The sequence below is a fragment of the Chlamydotis macqueenii genome, chromosome 2 (assembly GCF_036417535.1).
Source record: "Chlamydotis macqueenii isolate bChlMac1 chromosome 2, bChlMac1.mat, whole genome shotgun sequence".
NCBI lineage: Eukaryota > Metazoa > Chordata > Aves > Otidiformes > Otididae > Chlamydotis > Chlamydotis macqueenii.
Window position 1 is genome coordinate 98,360,630 of NC_141557.1, and position 20,095 is coordinate 98,380,724.

A 20,095-nucleotide genomic window follows, 5' to 3' on the forward strand; every position below is an offset into this window, starting at 1 on the left:
TCTTCTTGACAGAACTCACTGAAAAAGTGATCAGAGCCACTGTGTAAAGAGGTGAAGAAAATGTTTACAACAAAAATAATAGAAGAAGAAAGAAAACAGAGAGACAGTTCACATCTTTTTTCCAATAAATATGCACAGGACAAAAATATTGCACATTTATTTTCAAACTTCTGCATGTAATTTGGTTCTCAAATATATTCTGTAATTCCCATTAAAAGTAAAACACAGACTGGTACAGATAACTACTCTAAAGGAATGGATACACAGAATATTTAAGACCTGCATATAGACTCTCCACTTTTGCATGGAACAAATTTCCCCTTTTCTAGCAATTCTGTCCATACTCCAGTGCCAGGAATCAGAATTCAAAGAAAGCTGGCAAAGGGGAAACATCCAAATCCTGTTGGTTCATAAGCCCCTCCCTCTGAGAGAAGTGTTGCAGACCCAGCTGTGGCTGTTGAAAAACCAAAGGCGCATCTTTACCAACATAGTAGAAAAATTCCTCTGACTTCAGCAAAGCATGGTTTCACCTAACAGTAATTTTGCATGTAATGTGGAAACTATCACTTCTCTCAAACCTCATAAATAACCCCTCAGAATTTAGTGTGGCTACCCACACTTCTTGAAATAACGATTTCAATCCATACAAATGCATAGAAGTAGATAGTAACATCAAAATTCTGTCTAACGTCATGGACTAACAATTAATTAGCTTTAAACTAAATCACTGAGAAGGTAATATATGAAGATCAGCTACGACTGATCTTACTTACAACCACCTTGCCACAGGTTTATGCACCTTAATTATTAAATAAGCTACAACTTACCATGTCCATATACCCCAACAAGCCTAAAAGTGACTTGCAGACTGAGCTAAGGTCACACATCAGCTGCACATTGCACCACAGTCTGCATCTACTGCAGCTGTGCTGAGCACTTAAGCAAGCCTGAGCTTGAAATAAACCCAGAGATTTTTGCCCCTCAGAGTAATTTTCACAAGACAATTAACACAGAGAGCTGAGAAATAAAAATTGTATGCACTTTAACAAATAATAACTTACTTGTTTTGAAAATCCAGAAGCTCATTGTTAATTTTTTCAATATTTAAATCATTCCAAAGCACTTCATTGTATCCATCAATATTAGCAGTAACTGAGTTATAAAGATTGTAAAGTTTCTGAAGCAATGAAAGCTCACGTTTAATTTTGTGCAGTTCAGGATACTCTGTTTCAAATTTTAAAACAAGAAATTCATGAACGTTTACTAAGTACAACCGTATTCATGAACATAAAAATCGATTTATTTCTACAATTGGGATTTAATGAATGTATGAAATCAGACTTGCAGTCTTTTAGATAGTGTCTAGTAAGTCAAACTTTTCCAGTTACATTATGAAAGATTTTGATGCACAGCAATTGTTTAGATTGCTGATTTTTAATATATATTCTTCTATAAAGGTAGATGCAACCTTATAAGGGAGGTGCTGCACCTATCTCTACGAGTGAAATAATGTTGAAAGAAGTACCTGAAATGGCAAAAGAATGCAGTATAGTTTTAGACAAGAACTAAAATTTCGCCTGTCTCAATTTGCACTCTTTACTTAAGAGGCATAGGTTGGGGATGGGAGGTGTGCTTTCAAAATAAAAATACAGAATATGTTACACAACAAAAGTAGTTTAAACAGACATCCTTAACAGAAATGTTTTGTTTTGTTTCTCTCATATCTTTGGGAATTCCTAGTTAAATATATTGTGATTATTGCAGATGTCTTCAGACAGGAAAATATACCAAATTTAGCATGTACAAATTAAAGTGCCTATCATATATTCTGCTGTAATTTTAATTTACACCACCGTCTTCCAAACTTGAAGTGTGTCTGACTAGGAGGCATAAGGATATAACAGATCAGTTGCACAGCCCAAGGCAGTTCATTATATATCTGGAGCAGGGACAACTTGAGTACTTTGGCAAAATGTTTCCCAAATTTGGACATGGAAGAATACAGACAGGAGATGTGCTTAGCTCTGAACCGCAAAAGCAAGAGAGCTAAGCAGTTGGACTCTGAGATACATGGAACAGTGTAATATTTATCCCCTAATGTTTACGTATGTGCAGACTGAAAGTCAGTTTCACACATCTGCTTTTCATAGGAAAGACAATAATAATTTACTGCAAGGAATTTTTCTACAATGAACCTAGCACTGAATGCATTTAGCATTTAGCAGGATCCACAAGAAAAATTTAATAGGCTAGGACCACGTATCCATATCCCCTGAGAAATTACCTGTGATAGGAAGACCAAATAATTCTTCCCCACCAGAAAGAGAGATATACTTCCTCCATAGTTCATCAAATTTGGCTTGAAAGATCTGTAATCTGTCACTTGCTTCACGGGGAGGAACGTTCTCCTCACTGGGGCCCCTGTAAAAAATAAAACAAATTCAGTGCAAGTATCAATCATACAGGTTTCACAAAGAAGCACAACAGAACCCAGACCTTACTTCCTGAACAGTATTTAATATTTTCTAAACATTTTTTCTAGAGAAAATGCAAAGCATATTCAGTGTCCTAACATTATGTATTCAGTAGTCCCTGAAAGAAAGTCCCACTTATTTTCTAATAATAAAATTCATCTGGGTTACCATACATATTACAAACAGCTAAAAAGATCTACAAATGTTTTATCTTTGTTATTTTCAATTTCTTTTGTAAAATACATTTTAATGATTATTTTCATTTATATTCTTAAAAAGGGAAAGACAGCAGGTACATAATTCAGGGGTGAACACTGTGGTAGCTAGTACTAGAACCATAATTAAGCACTCAGAAAAATAATAGAAAAAAATATTATTTTGCCTTAATGAGTATATCTCAGCTGGAGGATTGGGTGTAATCCCCAGCTCTCATGCCTGGGACAACTTCTTGGCCGCATCATAATATTTTGGGATGAGAACTGCAAGTATGCCATCTTCTGTTGTGCTGTGGTTATTTCTAGGAAGAAATACAGGCACACGGGCACCAGGGAGCAGTGCTGGCTGGCTGCCTGGCAAGGAAAATGGAACCAGGAGATGAAAGCAGTTAACATGGTCAGCAGAGGTAGCCAGGGCCTGGTCCCATAGTACTTGAGCAAGGACAGCAGGGCAGGCCTGGGGATGGTAGTCAGGTTCAAATGAGAGTCCAGATCTTTATACTAGTCCACAATAATTAACACGGGACCAAGGTCAAGCAGGTAAGGCAAGTCAGCATGTCAGGGTCAGAAGTAGGTCTAGCAAAGGTAACCAGGCCATTCTGAGATCAGGCTAAGTGAGTCTGTGTGTTGGGATCCAGGTTCAGCTCAGTAGGGTCCCTGGCCAGACACATGCATGGCTACAACAGAGCTGGAGCTGAAGGTCAGGGGAGCAAGCAGTGAAGCCTCAGCTTAAAAGCAGATCCTACAGGAAGGGGCGTCAGCCCTTGCCGAGGCCTCCCAGCAGAGCTGCGTGGGAGTGCTGCATCACCAAAAGAAGGGGGAAGACCTTAGACGAGTTCTAAGGTGACCCTGAGCCCAGGCAGCTGAACCTTGGGGAGGGGGAATGCTCTCCAGGTCCCTACAACTGACAGCAGCCACAGTGTGTTTCCATGAATTCCTCTGGACAACTCTGAGAGCAAAACTGCAGGCAGCACTACACATGCATCCACATTGGCAACCCGGTGCTCTAGTAGGTTCCTTTTAGTTGCAAATTCACCTTGCCACGTCTATAGCTGGAGTCTTGAAGCTTGCACTCAAATGCACTGGTAGCATGCCTTCAAGAAGTTTCACTCCTGGTCAAGCAAAGGTTGAAGCCAAACACCTGGTTACTATTTGGACCACCCTGCTTGTAACACCAATGCAAAAGCACTGTTCAAAACAGCAAGGCAGCCTGCAGAGGCTGTACACAAAGCTTCTTCACACTGCTCACGGGCTATAGGTGTGCAGTGCATGCCTAGGGTCAGCTGCTGACATGAACTTCATCGTCAAAAAACACAAACCATGTATGTATTTTCCTAGAACCATAACAGATGACAGCAAGCCAAATTCTGGTCTTTCCTTCTTCATTGCCAATGTAGAAGTGTCCAATGAAATACACTTAGCTTTCCATTGAAATTAAAAAAACAGTCAAAGTAAGCTTAGAAGTAAGATGGAGTAAGGCTCAAGGAAGTTAGAAACACCCAGAACTGGAATCTCCACTCACATCCAAGGCACTACCTATACTTAATATTAAATGGCAGTTTAAGTGCTTTGCCACGTTTAGAACCAAAAAAAACATTTAAATTTGCATCTGGATTGAAAATTTTATTTTCTTCCCAAATTTATTAACTCTTCTGGAATTTCACCAACTACAGCATTGAAATTATGGGAATGAATGTGTCAGTAAAAGTATCTGCCCATCTTACATTATTCTAAAATTAGGGGTTTTCATCAGCTCTCACATATACATGGAGGCTGTGCTGTGTTTATTTTTGGAACCCCCTTAGACATACCATTTTGAACAGTCACTAATGAAGAATAATTGCATTGTACCACATTGCACTTACTTTTCATCATAATCTTTGTAAAATTCTGCAGTATCAATCTGGAATTTTTGAACATCACTCAGTAAATCTGTTTTCATGTCTGGCTGCACCTTCAGCAGCAACTCCTCAACCTGCAGTGCCTACACGCAGAGAAAGAGGAAAAACAGGAAGGAAAAAAGTTTTAAGTAAGAAAATAGTTTTGTTCTAGCATTTCAACATTAAAAAGGCTGCCAGTAACTTTGCTTTATATATGATTTGAGAAATAATACAGCTATAATACCTGTGCGTTTAGGTTCTTCCAGGCATAAGCCAATCCATCAACTCTCTCTGTATTTCCATCTTGAAAGAGCAGATTGTATTTATGAAGCACAGAATAAGATTCTTCTATAGGTCCAACTGTCATGTCAATTTTAATCTCATTCTCTCGTATTTCCTTTAGTGCTTCCATTGCTCCCCGTACATCGTCAAGGTCACGGATAGGTCTGCTTAATCTCTTGCTAACATTTTCAATGAATGAATAAACTTCATTCATGTCTGTGGCAGACTTTTTATTCAAAGCTAATCCAAATGTTCTTTGTCTTGAGCGGCATTCCTGAATTAAGGCTATTTTCAATGACTCTGTCGCAACATCCACTGATTCCAGGATACAGTGATTTGGCAGTTCTCTGATTTGCATTTCTAATTGCTAAGACAAAGACAAGTGTGCTTTTAATTTCACTACAATTTCTCTGAACACTTCATTTTTATTAAAGATATAATACTTACAGAAAAGTATCTGATTTCAGTTTGGAATTCAGCCATTGTTGGTTTAGTATCTATAAATTCTCTCACTTTTTCCTCTGGATCCTATATAAAAGGAGTTTATTTTAATTATTATTTAGCATTGGTATTACAATAAGCTACGGGGGACTGAGATGCCTGATGTACTATGCAAACACAAATTATATCTCTCTAAAAAAGCTTAAGATATAAGCATTAAGATCAAATTATTTCACTCGAACTGCTTTTCCTGACTCTTACTCTTTGCACAATACTCTTTAAAACACTTGAAATCTACCTCTAACTCAAAAACTGACACAGATCAGGATATCCCTTATCCATCCAAATAGTACTACAAAATTTACAATGTAGCTGCTAAAATTTTGCTTGAAATATTTCCTTCCCAATCTCCCTTCTGTCTGCAAACCTCCCAAAGCAGCTCACATCCTCTAACAGGTATTTAAATGGGAGCAATTGTACTCAGCCATCTTCACTCTTGCTGAAAGGGCATATTTAACTGCAGTTTCTAGCTACAAATGGACTGACCATTTGGAGCAAGCACAGTTTGGCAGGGAAGGATGGATCTAAGAGCAGAGCAGGCATTTAGCTTGTTGAAAGGCAATACAGCACTGAGCATCCTTCCTTTTAATAAGGTAGGCCAGTCTCTGCAGAGTTGAGAACTTCAGTGTCAGCAGCTCAATAAATGTGCAAGATTCTTGGTTCAATTACAGACAAACGATCTCCACTCAGGTCAATGACATTCAGGTTCCTGAGAAGCTGTTACGGCTTCTCTGACCAATAGTGAGTTACCAGTGACAGTTCCCAGTAGTCCTACAGAAACTATAAAGACAGGGGAAAACAATGCCAACTTGTAAGCAAATTTAAGGTTAAGGGGCAGATTAATGGCCTATTTTTTTAAGATTTTAGTAAAAAAGGAAACATTATCATGCTACTGTGCCACTCAATTTGATTATGACTTTTCTGGGTGAAAGGACACACCACCAACATGTGGTTAGCTCAAACAGTATCTCCAAAAATCAAGGTAACTAAGCATTAAGATTTGGAGCCTCAGAAGTCATGAAGAGGTGAAAGTGCCCAGTCTTAGCCTGAACTCTAACTGCAAAAGTCAGCTCTGGGAACATGGTCACCCATGAGTTGGTTTAGGAAAAGGAACTTAAAAATAGTGAGCAGTTACAAATATAAGATTACTCAATTTTTATTGCTTGTTTCTCAGCCTGACTCAAGCACCTTTGATAGTAAGACCAGCAGTTGTCCATCCACACAGAGCTGAATTTCACTAGTCAGAATGTACACAAGGCTTTATTTAATGAAATATCTCCTGCCAAAACATTCCTCAGAGCTTTACCATTTATGTGACTGGACCCACTTCCTAGTGAAGACAAGTCCATCAGCCCAGATTCTTTTCTGCTTTGGAATCATTATTACTGGAAAGATTTCCCAGATTTTGTTTATAATTTTTGTGAAGAAATAGAAAAGCTGCTGTCAGCAGTGGTTGTTGAAGAAGAACTAGTCAGCTTAATATTCAGGAGCAGTTCTGTAGTCTGTAATTTCTCAGAGATTCTGCTAAATTATTCTTTTTTTTTATAATCTATGCAGACAAGATGCTGTGAGAAAGACACATAAGTATATGAGAGGATAAGTTTGTATATGCTCCAACATTCTTTTTTGTTCTTTTACTTTCTCCCTCACATGGTTTAATTGGTAAAGAATGACAAGTTCAGGTCAACACAACAGTAGACAGATGAGTTATTATGGGTATACGGATTATACCATGAAACCAATATTTCCTACTGAGCACACAGTCACCTTATGTCTAGAAGATTTCACAATATAACAACATATTATATTAAATAGATATTTAACCTTGTTCCAGATGCCTGAAAATTCAGAAAATCTGTTCAGAAGATCTGATGCTTCAGTTTTAAGAGATAAAATAATTGTATTTAGTTGGATCACCACTTTGTTTACATCCTTATGCTCAATGATCTGCTTGTCTAAAGGTTTCAGCGCCACCATCCTGGTGAGTTTGCTCTCATCACCTAGCTCTACAGCAACAGCTTGTTCAATCTGTCATAAATTAAACAAGAAAAAAACATATGTCCAGTAGCTTTGTTTTGTTTTGTTTTGTTTTACATTATCGAATGCCCGATACCGCACACACAATAATTACTTCTAAGAACAGATAGAAAGTGCAGAGAAAGCATTCACAGGGAGACTCACTGATATTAGCTTGGATTTTTACAGAACTATGGTTCTAATGATAAGGCTGATTTTATAAAAAAATTGCCATGTAGAACTCTATATTAATTTTCTCTGAATGACATCTGTCAAATATGCATCATATACAAGTACAACTGTCCTGTTTCCTGCTCCTACAAAACTGCTCAGGTCTTCCTGTTTTCTTTAGGGTAGAATTACAATCTATACCCATTCTTGGCCAAAAAAGTTCTGGAGGCAGTGGAGAGTTCGGTGCTTGGAAATAAGCAAAGAATTCTGCTTGAAACTGAATTCAACCCACTCTCTCTGTGGTTTTTTTTTGTTGTTGTTTTGTTTTGGTTTTTTTTTTAAATATATTATTATTTCTTTTCAGGACTTGAATGGGTTTTTTTCTTTGAAATGAGTTGATCTGTTTTTTACATCAGATTGACAAAATAGCAAGGTATTTTTACAAAGACACTTTTCAGCACAGATCTACATAGATCTGTATTTCACTGCCAGAGGAGAGAATTAAGGCCATTTAATTACCATTACTGTGCATTTCTGTACTTCAACAAATTTCAGTTTCTGTCTATACCCCAGACCTTCCCAAGGTTTTAGTGCTTATTTTAATGTCAGTTAAAATATTTATATTGTATTTACTGTAGCATTATAGGTGCTGTATGCAGCCTGAAAGTTTAATTTGAAACAAAGTTTTTGCCTGGGAAGAGTGATAATAATTTATACTCAGCTGGCAGCACCTGTGGATAATTCTCACACATTCTTTACAATACCATCATACTTGAATAGTATTTAAAAATATTTGTATTGAGGCAACTTTTGATTTAATACTAAAAACCACCAAACATAAGGCTTATGAATTATTGCTCTTACGTTCAATTACTTGGTATAGAGACTAAAAACAAGGCTTTCACTTAACAGGAAGATCCATCAGATTACAAGTCAAAGTATTGGTATAGACTATATTCTTATGAGATTAACAAATGTTAGCCAAAATACTAACATTTTTAAATAATTAAAATAAAATACTCACCTGCTGTTGTTTATGATGTAAGTAAGCAAATTTCCACAGAGGGATATCTTTGGCTATTGATAATATGATATTTACTGCTTTGTTTACAGCACTCTGAAAACAGCAAAACATACACCTTTAGCACACAAGCACTCTTACACAAGTAAGAGTGGGAAAAAAAAAAGAAAAAAAAATAAAAAAGGGATCCTTCAAACAATACCAAAATGGAAAAATTATACCTCTACCTTTACAGGAAATATTCTAATAAGCATAAAGTAGGATCACCCAAAACACATTTTGTAAGGGGAAAGAGTACTCCATAAAGCTTTATCACAGTCCTACATTTACATGGTTTTCAAACAAGAACGTAAGAGAGCTTTATGAACAGTAATCATGAATCCCTGGGGATAATAACTGAATTATGGTACTATTTCCCCTTATATTGGTCATAAACATAGTTATTTATTATTAATAACAATAGTTTTCATATTCACATAACAAGGCCTGAATATATTTGTCTGAATTTGTGATGGTATAGTCTATAATTTATATATGAAACTATAGACATTATTATGTAACTTCTATCTATAGTTTTTTAAACTACACTTTGCAGTCTGATTTCTTACTGACAACATCATGAAAGCTGCAAATGAAATCTGTGAAAGAATTCAACTACTGACTTTGACAGTGACAATGCTAAATGAAAAGTCCACAAATCAACACCATAAACAACTAATATTTGCAAATAATTTCAGACATCATAGCAGACTGTAAGTATATGCGTAAGAATTTTGCTGAATTAGTATAAGTTTAAATGAGTGTTCAAATTTTTCCACAGGTTAGGGCTTCATGCTGGTAATATTTTTCTTTACAATTCACTACTGCAGAATGTTAAAGTCAAATCAGGCTGTATCAATGCCATTCATTTTTATTTTTGCATTCACCTTGAAACGTTTGCCGCTAAGTAGAGTGTTGTGAACATGAGTGTCGTGGTTTTGTTAGTAAGGGGGGGCTTAAGGTGGTAGCTTCTGTAGGAAACTGCTAGAAGTCGCTCCCCTTTGTTCAGTGGACTCGGCCGGGCCTAGGGCGGACCTGCTGCTGGCCAAGGCCGAGCCAATTGGTAGCAGAATGTCCCGTGATAACGCCTCTGCGATAACGTATTTAAGTAGGGGAAAACAGGAAAAAGAGGGAGGAGAAGATGTGAAGTAGCTGAGCGGGGGGCAGAGAGGGGGAGGCGCGAGCCTCATGGGCCTTGCAGGCCTCACCCTCTGGCCTCCCGCCGGGCAGCCGACTGGGCCCGACTCGGCCCGGCCTGGCTGCAAGAAGTGGAGAGGAGATGAGAAGTGAATAAGATGTAAAAAGGATCCTGAGAGGCGTCTGCCAGCCTGTTGTGAGGAACGGCTGCAGACGCCAAGGTCAGTTCAGAAGGAGGGGGAGGAGTAATATGGCTCCTGGCCAAGATTCCTCTGCAACTCGTGGTGAAGACCATGGTGGAGCGGGTTGTCCCCCTGCAGCCCATGGAGGTCCACGGAGGGGCAGAGATCCACCTGCAGCTCGTGGAGGACCCCACGCCAGAGCAGGTGGAGGCCTGAAGGAGGCTGTGGCCCGTGGAGGGCCCGCTGGGACAGCTGTTCTAGAGGGACTGCACCCCGTGGAAGAGATGACCCACGCCGGAGCAGTTTCACGGAGGACTGTGGCCCGTGGGAGGGACCCCACGCTGGAGCAGAGGAGGAATGCGAGGAGTTCTTCCCCTGACGATGATACAGCGGCGTAAAACAACGCGTGATGAACTGACCGCGACCCCCATTCCCTTTTCCCCCCCCGTGCCGCTCGGGAGGGGAAGGTAGTGGAGATAATGTTAAGCCCGGGAAGAGGGAGGGGTGGGGGGAGGTTATCTTGTTCCCTGTCTCATTCTCCTGCTAATTTTAGAAAATAAATGAATAGTTTTCCCCAAGTCGAGTCTGTTTTGCCCGTGACGGTAACTTTAAGGATTTCTCCCCGTCCTTATCTCAAACCTTGAGCCGTTTTTCTTATATCATCTCCCCCTGTTCTCTCGGAGGGTGGGGGGAGCGGGAGAGAGACTGCGTAGTCTGGTCCTGATCAGGGCTGAACTACGACAATGAGTTACTGAGCTTTTAGGAAAACAGTTCCTTCTGCTGGCCTGCATAACAAATCTGATCAGTGGCTTTGTGTCCTTAGCACTCAATGATGTCATGAGCTCAATAAACTTTTAATCTTTTTTTCCCCTTCCTTTTAGTTCTTATACCAGATTAAACTTGCACATGTTGTTTTTAAACAATGCATTTATAAACATTTTACCATAAATGACTGAGATATGCAATTATTTTGTTACCTGAATATCTTCAAGACTTGGTCTCAAGACAACATTCGGAATAGCCAGTTGAATTTCAGCTTTGAACAAAGGAACCCTCTGTGTCTCTACAAACTTGGTCATCTGATACCTAGAGTTGACAACACGCAACCGATGTCTTAAGGACTCTAAAGAAATCTTCATGCCTAAAAAAATACAATATTTCAGTGAGGTTATATTTTTTACTGCAATAAGTTTGGGGGAAAAAAATCTTTAAATTATATTTAAAAATTAAACATATCTGAAAAAAAAAAAACCAGACTCACATCTGACCAAAGACTCAGTATTCTTCTGACAAAGCTGTCCCATCAGATTATAGCAACTACAGGACAGGCATTCTTGGCAGCGTGTTTTCTGTTTCATGTCGAGATTTGTACAGGCATATGAATCCTGAAGAGTTAAAGGGAAATTCTTAGGAAAATAACCATATTATCCAGCATGTAAGTGAAATATCAAGTATCTAACTAGGTTATAAAAGGTTACTTTTTACACTGTAGAGGTCCTCTTACCTCCAGAGTTCTCCCGGCATCTGCTTTTAGCCTGTGCTTAAGAACATCTACCAGTTCGTACGCAGAGCATTCCACTTGCTGACTCTGTCTACAAAAACAACCTTACGGTCACCCACAGGGAATCAAACATAAGGAATATTCTTTGCTGTTTTCCAGGCACATATCCCCAGTCGCAATGCGCTGTGAAGAACTGTATGTGCAGGTAAACACCCTTATACTTTTCAGTTCGTTCCTATTGCTTGGGCATACAGAGAATGTAAGACACCAAGATATGAAGACTACAAAGAAACTCACTTGTCAGACTCTGTTATATCTGATTCTACTGGACTTCATAATAATCAAAGAAAAATAAGTTATTTTCCAGCTATAGTTAATAAAACAGGCTTATCACAATGATACAGTGAGTTAATCTGTGAAATCAGAATTACTAAAATAAAAACAAACAAAAAAAAATAGAAGGTATTTTATTTGGCACAGTGAACACAGACATATTTTGGAGAAGATCTGAACAACTATTCTGCTATAACCTGGAAAATAAGCACAGGCCAAAAAGTCTGCAGCACTGGGAGAATGGGAAGTCTAACATTCGCTAGCTAGCATTAAGAATCAAGCAATTAACTGGGGATGAAATTTCAAGTCTTATCCATCTTCATTTTTCTTGCTACTGATTAGAATGCTATAAGAAGAAAAATATGAAATGGTAAATACTATAGATGCAATCTTACATCTGCTGTATTGAAGATACTTGGGAGTTTCTCCCTGCATCCTGAGATATACCATTTTGCTTTAGACTAGTACTCTGTTAAAATGAAATGTTAAAAGTAAACTCTCTGTACATAAAAAGTCATACGTAAATAATTCCTCCCGAATACGGTCTTCAAATCTATACAATGAATATACCTACTGAGACAGTTTGTGAGCAGAAGAGATAGCAAGCTTTTCTGTTTGTTCCAGGAAAGAAAGCACATCTATAGGTTCATCTTCTGGCAAAATTATCAGAGCAGTGTTTGACATATCCTCCAGAATTCTTTCAATTCTGCATTCCAAGGTATCAGCTGTTTCTTTGACTACATAGTCCAGCTCCCTCAGGGTACTGTAAACATTCTCAATAACTAAGCAAGGAAAACAAAATGAAAATAGATCATGCAAAATACAGACCCCTTAAATCTCATCTCCCCCACTCCATCGGTATTACAATAATATTAGGATTTAATGGCAATGCAATATGCAATTAAGGCCTGGAATCAAAACATGATGGACTTACTCTACTTTGGAGTCTTTAAATGAAACCATTTTATAATAAATTGTATAATAGCCTTCAAATATCTCTTCTTTTATGTATTAAAGAACATAGTAATGAAAAGGATGAACAAAATACAGTGGAAAACAGAAAGGATACAATTGTCCAAAAATTATTTTGGTCTTTCTACATATATCCACAGGGAAATACAGTACTTTTATCATTGTAATTAACTTATAAACTGAATAGCTAAAATTCCTCCAGCCCAGATTACATACTGGTTAAACCAATAGATTCCCTCTTTCATACATATGACCTAACTTGCTTTGGAAAGAGATAAACTGACTCCTTTAACAGATGTGTTTATTAAATTGGGTAAAAATGACTGTTTCTGAATAGAGTGGATAAATTATTTCCCTGTCCTTCATACTTTCATTGTAAAAAAAGAAAGAAATATGTCACCTGACACCCTTTGTCTTTGCATTTGTTATTTACCAGATGGTATCATTTGAATCACCGATACTCTTTATTACTGTATATAGAAAGAAATCACTATGATATCTAAGACACAGCAGTGTGACAGTGGTGTGCAACTGCTGATGCTTTAAGTGAAAAACATCATTTATTCCTATTAGGAAGTTAATGATGGAGCTTGTCTTTTTTATTGACTAAAATGGACAAATAATCTAACCAATTCCTTAGGGTTTTTTAAATATATAAATTAGGTAGTCCTAAATCTACTTTTTCACTTTTTCTCCTGAGTTTTAGTCTAGAAGGCAACCATGGGCCCCTATACTTCCACGTATTAGACGGAGATAAGGCACTTAAGACATTAAGCTCACGCATAGTGAGTTCAGCACATCACTGGCAGGTCAGAGTTCTTTTGTATACACTGAACTAATGGCTCATTTGTAAGTCTCCAACGTACATTCCGGGCATGCTAGACATTGCACATCCTCAAAAAGATATGATGCATACACTCAAGAAAAGTATTTCTTTCTAGGGGTGATTGCATTCCAGCTGCAGCAGCAGGAAACAGGATAGCGCAGATACTTTTGCTCCATAACCTCTGTCTTGCAAAAAAGGCCAGTTTCCACCAGAGCAAATGCTGATCCAAAGAATCATTAAAACCTGAATTATAGCTATTCGGATGTTTAACACAGTGCAGAGAGTATCTAAATGAATAAATTATGGAATCATAGAATGGTTTGGGTTGGAAGGGACCTTCAAAGGTCACCTAGTTCAACCCCCCCTACAAGGAGCAGGGACATCTCCAACCAGATCAGGTTGCTCAGAGCCTCATCCAGCCTGGCCTTGAACGTTTCCAGGGATGGGCCATCCACCACCCCTCTGGGCAACCTGTTCCAATATTCTACAACCCTCAGTGTAAACATTTTTTTCCCTAATATCTAATCTAAATCTACCTCCTTCTATTTTAAAACCGTCACCCCTAGTCCTGTCACAACAGGCCCTACTGAACAGTCTCTCCCCATCTTTTCCGTAATAATAATGCTGTAAAGACCTTCCTTATGATGCGTAACTAAACTATGTAAATAAAACACAAAAATTAATTTTAGAGCTACAAAACAAACATGAAAAATCACTTGCCATTGGTTTTCATGCTCTGGTCAAGCAAAGGCCAAGTAAAGCTAAAAGGTGGCCAGCCCTGCCTTAAACACTGGTCACAAATGAACACCTGCACAGATCCATGCCCCATTTCATGTTCAGATTTAGGCTTGCAGCTTTTCATTTTGAAGAAGAAAAGTGAAAGCCTAACATCAGTCTACCTCAACTGAAAATTGATTTACAAGCATGAACTATTGTTTTCTCACAGAACTGCAACATAAAGTCTTGCTGCTGGTTTTATATATGTCCATTTAAATGACACTTTTATAACAGCTAATCAATTTAATGCTGTATTTGATAGAAATAAGGTCGTATCTTACTAGTCGTGTGGAAAAAGCTCAAATTTTTAATTGGGGATTAAAACCAAGGTTTTTTTTTTAAGATAAATTTAGGATTTGGGCAGCAATCTCCAAATACTATATATCACTTACTAATTCCAACCCTGAATTTAGACATGTCACTTTTAGAATGTTCAGTATAACTTATTAAGATTTTTCTATAGAAAAGACAACAGACATTATTGAAGTACCCCATGCCTGTTCTCTTGTCTCACATTCTTGCAGCAGTCAAGATATAATTGTCTACCTAAAGTGAAGAGGTCAGTCACAAATACATTTTTTCACAGAGGAATAAAACCAGACTGCAGGCAGGAGAAGAGCTCTTAACTTTTTCATCATGTAGTCACTTACACGGAAAAAGATCAAAGAAATATTGATAGGGGAAAAATAAGTAAAAATGCATGAAAATTTTAAAAGTGTTGTGCAACAGCTTAAGCCCAGTAAATGAAAATGCATGCAATTAAAAAATGGAACTGCAACACAAGACGTACGTAATATATGATGCAATGTTATCCACAGAAGTTTACAAGAAATCTCGAAACTCAAGGCTGTACAGGCTCTCCCATCATACAGTAGTATGGATAGTAGTCAAACCATTTACTCAGTTACACAGCTGTAAATTAATTCAGTAACTTCAGTGTGCTCTCAGCTGAATTTGTAATACCTCAATTGATAGAGGTGAGGGCGAGCAAAACCAATCCTTTTAAAACACTAATTATTTTCCAAAAGCAAGGAGCTAGAAAGCAACTTTCTTAAGGAAAAAAAAATTAAAAAGAAGAAAAATAAGAAGAGTGATAACTATTGTATTGCTTTTACATTTTTTTTAGCACCAGAGCACTTATTCTCTCACTGTGCTCCTCATCAAGTAATCTCGATACAGTGACTGATAACATTTCGTAGGATTAAGAAATTCTGGAAAATTTCAAGAAACTGTTATTCTACAGTGATTCTGCTTCCACTTTATCACAAGAATAAAAAGGGGTGGGTTGTTTATGTGGGGGAACATAAGAGTGGTAAAGGAGCATCACCAGGGAGGGGAAAAAAGGATATACCTGATAAAGTAAATGACTTAACAGGGCTGTTCAAAGACAGCTGTCAACACAGCTTAGAGCAGGACACCGTTTTCACCTTATTCATGTCTGATTTACTTCCAGAGTCAGCAGGGAGGGAGGGACCTGGCATGTTTTTCTCTCATCTAGATTGGAGTGCTCTTCCTAAAACTGACAAGGAAATACCTGGCTGCTACCATCTAACAGCATCAACAGTTCTCCACTTCTCCTACTACATACATTTATTGATTTTCAAAGAAGTCCACGACAGCTGCATCATGCCTGGAGTAAGGGCATCCTCAACTTGTTCTATGAATGGTTTCATCAGTGGTTTAAGCATAAAAGGAATCCCATTCAGACGCTCTTTGTAATTGATCAATAGATTCTGGAGCCTGCAAGACAGGATTATTTTAAGAATGTGCTTAATTCAGACATTTGAAACATACCGAAATTTGGATACATTTTCTGTTAATAAGATTTGCAACTTCTGACCACATGTTAGAAACAAGAACACTTCCCAGCTCTTCCGAGCTCAAACTAAGCCTCTTTCTCCCCATTAACAGCAGAACCAGACTGGGGAAATAAGTTTCTCCAGTAAAGTGACTATGATCTACTTAGAGAAACTTTCTTCCAAGGAAAACTAAATACAGTAAAAAACCCAAGGAAATTGAAAACATCGTGGGTTTTTCCCCTTCTTCCTATCTCACAAGACATGGTATAAAATGACACTGCTTATAAGAAAAGCTAGATCCAAACCACTTAGGACACCAAATCCTGAAGAAAAATAAGCCAAATTCTGAATCAAGACCAATATAGTTCCATTAAAATGAAGCTACATAATGAAAATGCATAAACAAAAATTAGAAGTGAATGCAACTCAGAAGTCAGATATATGAGTTCCTTACAAGAACTCCTGCAAAAAAAAAAAGTAATAGCTGTGCTCTGTGCAGATTAAAACCATGACTTTAAACATAGAATCACAGAATAGTTTCGGTTGGAAAGGACCTTTAAAGGTCATCTGGTCCAACCACCCTGCAAGAAGCAGGAACATCTCCAACCAGATCAGGTTGCTCAGAGCCTCATCCAACCTGGCCTTGAATGTTTCCAGTGATGCGGCATCCACCACCGCTCTGGGCAACCTGTTCCAGTGCTTCACCACCCTCAGTGTAAAAATTTTTTTTCCTAATGTCCAGTTGGAATCTACCTCCCTCTATTTTAAAACCATTACCCCTCGTCCTTTCACAATAGGTGCTGCTAAAGAGTTTCTCCTCATCTTTCTTATAAACCCCCTTCAAGTACTGGAAGACCACTATAAGGTCTCCCCAGAGCCTCCTCTTCTCCAGGCTGAACAGCCCCAAATGAGTCAGTAAGTGTCCTCATAGGAGAGGTGCTCCAGCCCTCTTATCATCTTCATGGCCCTCTTCTGGACTTGTTCCAACTGGTCCATGTCCTTCTTATGTTGGGGGCTCCAGAGCTGGATGCAGTACTCCAGGTGGGGTCTCACCAGAGCGAAGTAGAGGGGCAGAATCACCTCCCTTGACCTGCTGGCCAGGATGCAGTTGGCTTTCTCATCCACCAGCATTCCCAAGTCCCTCTCCTCAGAGCTGTTCTTGATCCATTCTCTGCCCAGCCTCTATTTGTGCTTCGGATTGCCTCGACCCACGTGCAGGACCTTGCACTTGACCTTCTTGAACTTCATGAGGTTCACATGGGCCCACCTCTCCAGCTGTCAAGGTCCCTCGGGATGGTATCCCTTCCGTCCAGCATGTCAATCACACTACACAGCTTCGAGTCAAAATATTTTGATTATTTTCCATGTGCCTTAGCATAGTTTCCAGAAGAATCTTCTCCACGACCTTGGCCAGGCACAGAGGTGAGACTTACCAGCCTGTAGTTCCCTTGTTCTTCCTTGTTTCCCTTTTTAAAAATGGGGGTTGTGTTTCCTCTTTTCCAGTCAGCAGGAACCTCACAAGCCTGCCATGGTTTCTGAAATATGATGGCCAGCGACTTGGCAACTTCATCTGCCAGTTCCCTCGGGACCCGCGGATGCAACTCATCAGGCCCCACAGACTTGTGCACCTTCAGGTTCCTCAGACGGCCTTGAATCTGCTCCTCTGCTACAGTGGGCAGTTCTTCATTCTCCCAGTCCCTGGCTTTTGCCTTCTGCTACTTGGGTGATGTGGCTAGAGCCCTCAACAGCGAAGACTGAGGCAAAAAAGTCATTGAGTACTCAGCCTTCTCAATGTTCTGGGTTACAAACTCTACAGTCTCTGAATATTCCTTCTTCACTTGGGGAATCAGTCTGAAGTCCACTTCTAACACATCTCACAAAGGATGATTTTTTTAAGACCTATCATCCTTGCTTAGTGAGTTAGAGAATTAATAATCAGCATCCTTGAGAATGAAAAGAACTCTTCCAGCACAGAACTGAACTGGTACAATAAGTAGAAAGAAATTATTTAAAATCAACAAAAGTTATTTCAGATATTCAACACGAGACAGCAAATTATAACTTCAGTGATAACATCCTATACAAATGTTTGGGTTGCACCTTAATCAAGTGGTAAATTCCAGCCTATTTTTCTAACAGAAAAAAAGCTTCTGATGTTAACTGTAATATTTTGGAGTGCAATCCCTATATTATAGTGCATAGATGCCTTGGCAATACCAAGAAGCCTCACTTACAGAGCAGTTGTTGCAGTAAGAAAACAAAGCCATGCAGGCATTTCTAGCAATGGGCTATTTGTGGAGACAGGAACAACTGTGTATTACCAGTATTACTATGGAAATGCAGGGGAAAGCAATTAAATTTCAATTAAATTCCATCAAAGAGAAAAGTTATAATAAATCAAAAGCATATGCAACAGACTCTCATTTGCAGTCAAGAATCAAATCCCAAAAGTGTTCACTCACTCCATTTGATGTCTTTTAATCTGTTCTTCATCTGCACACAAGTCAAGGACCACATCTGGAACTTCAAAATTCATTTTTCTCAGGTATTTTGTTTCATAAAGGACTTCCAGGACCACTGGGTCCAAGTTGACAAGTAATTCCTTCATGCAACAGTACGGGGGGAGAGAGGGGAAATAAGGCAGTAGTTTGGTGGTTACATATAGTGTGACATAACTGGAACATATAACAAGACTTAGATTACTAGAGAAGATTTTTTAAATGGATATCCATGTTTCTACACAGACCTTCATCCTCCTCTACAAATATCTGGATTTTCCAAAGTTATTAATCGACCAATATCTCACACTGATTTCAATTTCTCTGCACTACTTCAGAAAAAATAATCTGTGAGGTAAGAATGGTAAGATTTTCTGTCTCAGTAAGCAGTTTTGAAAGTAAATTAATGAATAATTGAAATATAGTCAACACACGGATGCTGACCACTACAGAGAAGACCATGATCTAATTAAAAACTCCTTCCTTGACTAAAAGGTTGGTTAACATAGAAAATAAAACATGAAACAAAATCTAACAATATGTAAATAAGTCAATAATAGATACGTATATGCTGGGTACTGCCTCTTTTATGCCCTGAATAAAGCAGGAGCTTTACGAAGAAGAAACGTGATGAAGTCTGTACCATAAATATAAGAAAAAAAGGAAAAAGAAAATACCAATTCCACAAGTTCATTTTTTAAATCCTACTAAGATTATTTTAATGCCGTCTTTGTCTATCCATTATATGATGTGAGGAGAATATGCAATACTAAACCATGCAACAGTAAATCAAAGAATAAATCATATTTACCTTGGTTTCTGGGTGCCTGACAAGTAAGGAAGCACACAGAGCATTTCTAGCCTGGTCAGCAAACCTGCACCAGGCTCTATGATAAATAAGTTCAAATTCCAAAAGAACTGCAGCCATTTTATTGTAGCTCTTAACAACCTTTTTCATTTCCACTGTCTGCAATTCAAGGGAAAAAAAGAAAAAAAAAACACCACTTAATCAATTAGATGAGTCCAACACAGTGGAAATGTCCTCCACTAGGCTCTTCCTCACCACCATTAGGAAAACAAAATAAACAGAAAGCTTTAACCTATACAGTTTTAGAGATAAAGTAAGACAGAGAAACATAAAAATACATGTAGGAGTTCAATTATTAAGAAGTATTTAACTACTCTAAACAACGTAACACTTTTCCTGAATTTTCCTCCCAGTCTTGCCCATAAAACAAAGTCTATATTATGGCCTATACAAGGCACTGGATGTCCCATTGAGAGAACTATAAAAATGATATCCTTTCACGAAGTGTGGCTAATGTTTGAGGTTAAATATCTGAGCCTGCTTCATTATAGAGCATAGCAGAAGGCTCTAAGCTTAGGTACACAGCCAACAGTGCTGCTGTCAGGATTAACATGAGTCAAACCCCAGAAGGGACAAAAGCACTGGCCTAAGTCATCAGCTTAA

General features: G+C 38.4%; 1 protein-coding gene across 1 annotated transcript in view; it reads right to left on the reverse strand.

The window, feature by feature from the left end:
* Positions 1-20,095, reverse strand: part of LOC104487108 (dynein axonemal heavy chain 5) — a 175,453-nt gene that overhangs the window by 132,940 nt on the left and 22,418 nt on the right. The window contains exons 18-31 of the mRNA XM_086742108.1: positions 19,436-19,591; positions 18,589-18,728; positions 15,916-16,067; positions 12,327-12,534; positions 11,423-11,510; positions 11,180-11,303; positions 10,896-11,059; positions 8,564-8,656; positions 7,177-7,380; positions 5,299-5,379; positions 4,814-5,218; positions 4,555-4,673; positions 2,285-2,421; positions 1,062-1,224 (exon numbers count right to left, since the gene is read on the reverse strand). Coding sequence (XP_086598234.1) covers positions 1,062-1,224; positions 2,285-2,421; positions 4,555-4,673; positions 4,814-5,218; positions 5,299-5,379; positions 7,177-7,380; positions 8,564-8,656; positions 10,896-11,059; positions 11,180-11,303; positions 11,423-11,510; positions 12,327-12,534; positions 15,916-16,067; positions 18,589-18,728; positions 19,436-19,591 — 2,234 coding nt within the window. The remainder of the gene's footprint in view (positions 1-1,061; positions 1,225-2,284; positions 2,422-4,554; positions 4,674-4,813; positions 5,219-5,298; positions 5,380-7,176; positions 7,381-8,563; positions 8,657-10,895; positions 11,060-11,179; positions 11,304-11,422; positions 11,511-12,326; positions 12,535-15,915; positions 16,068-18,588; positions 18,729-19,435; positions 19,592-20,095) is intronic.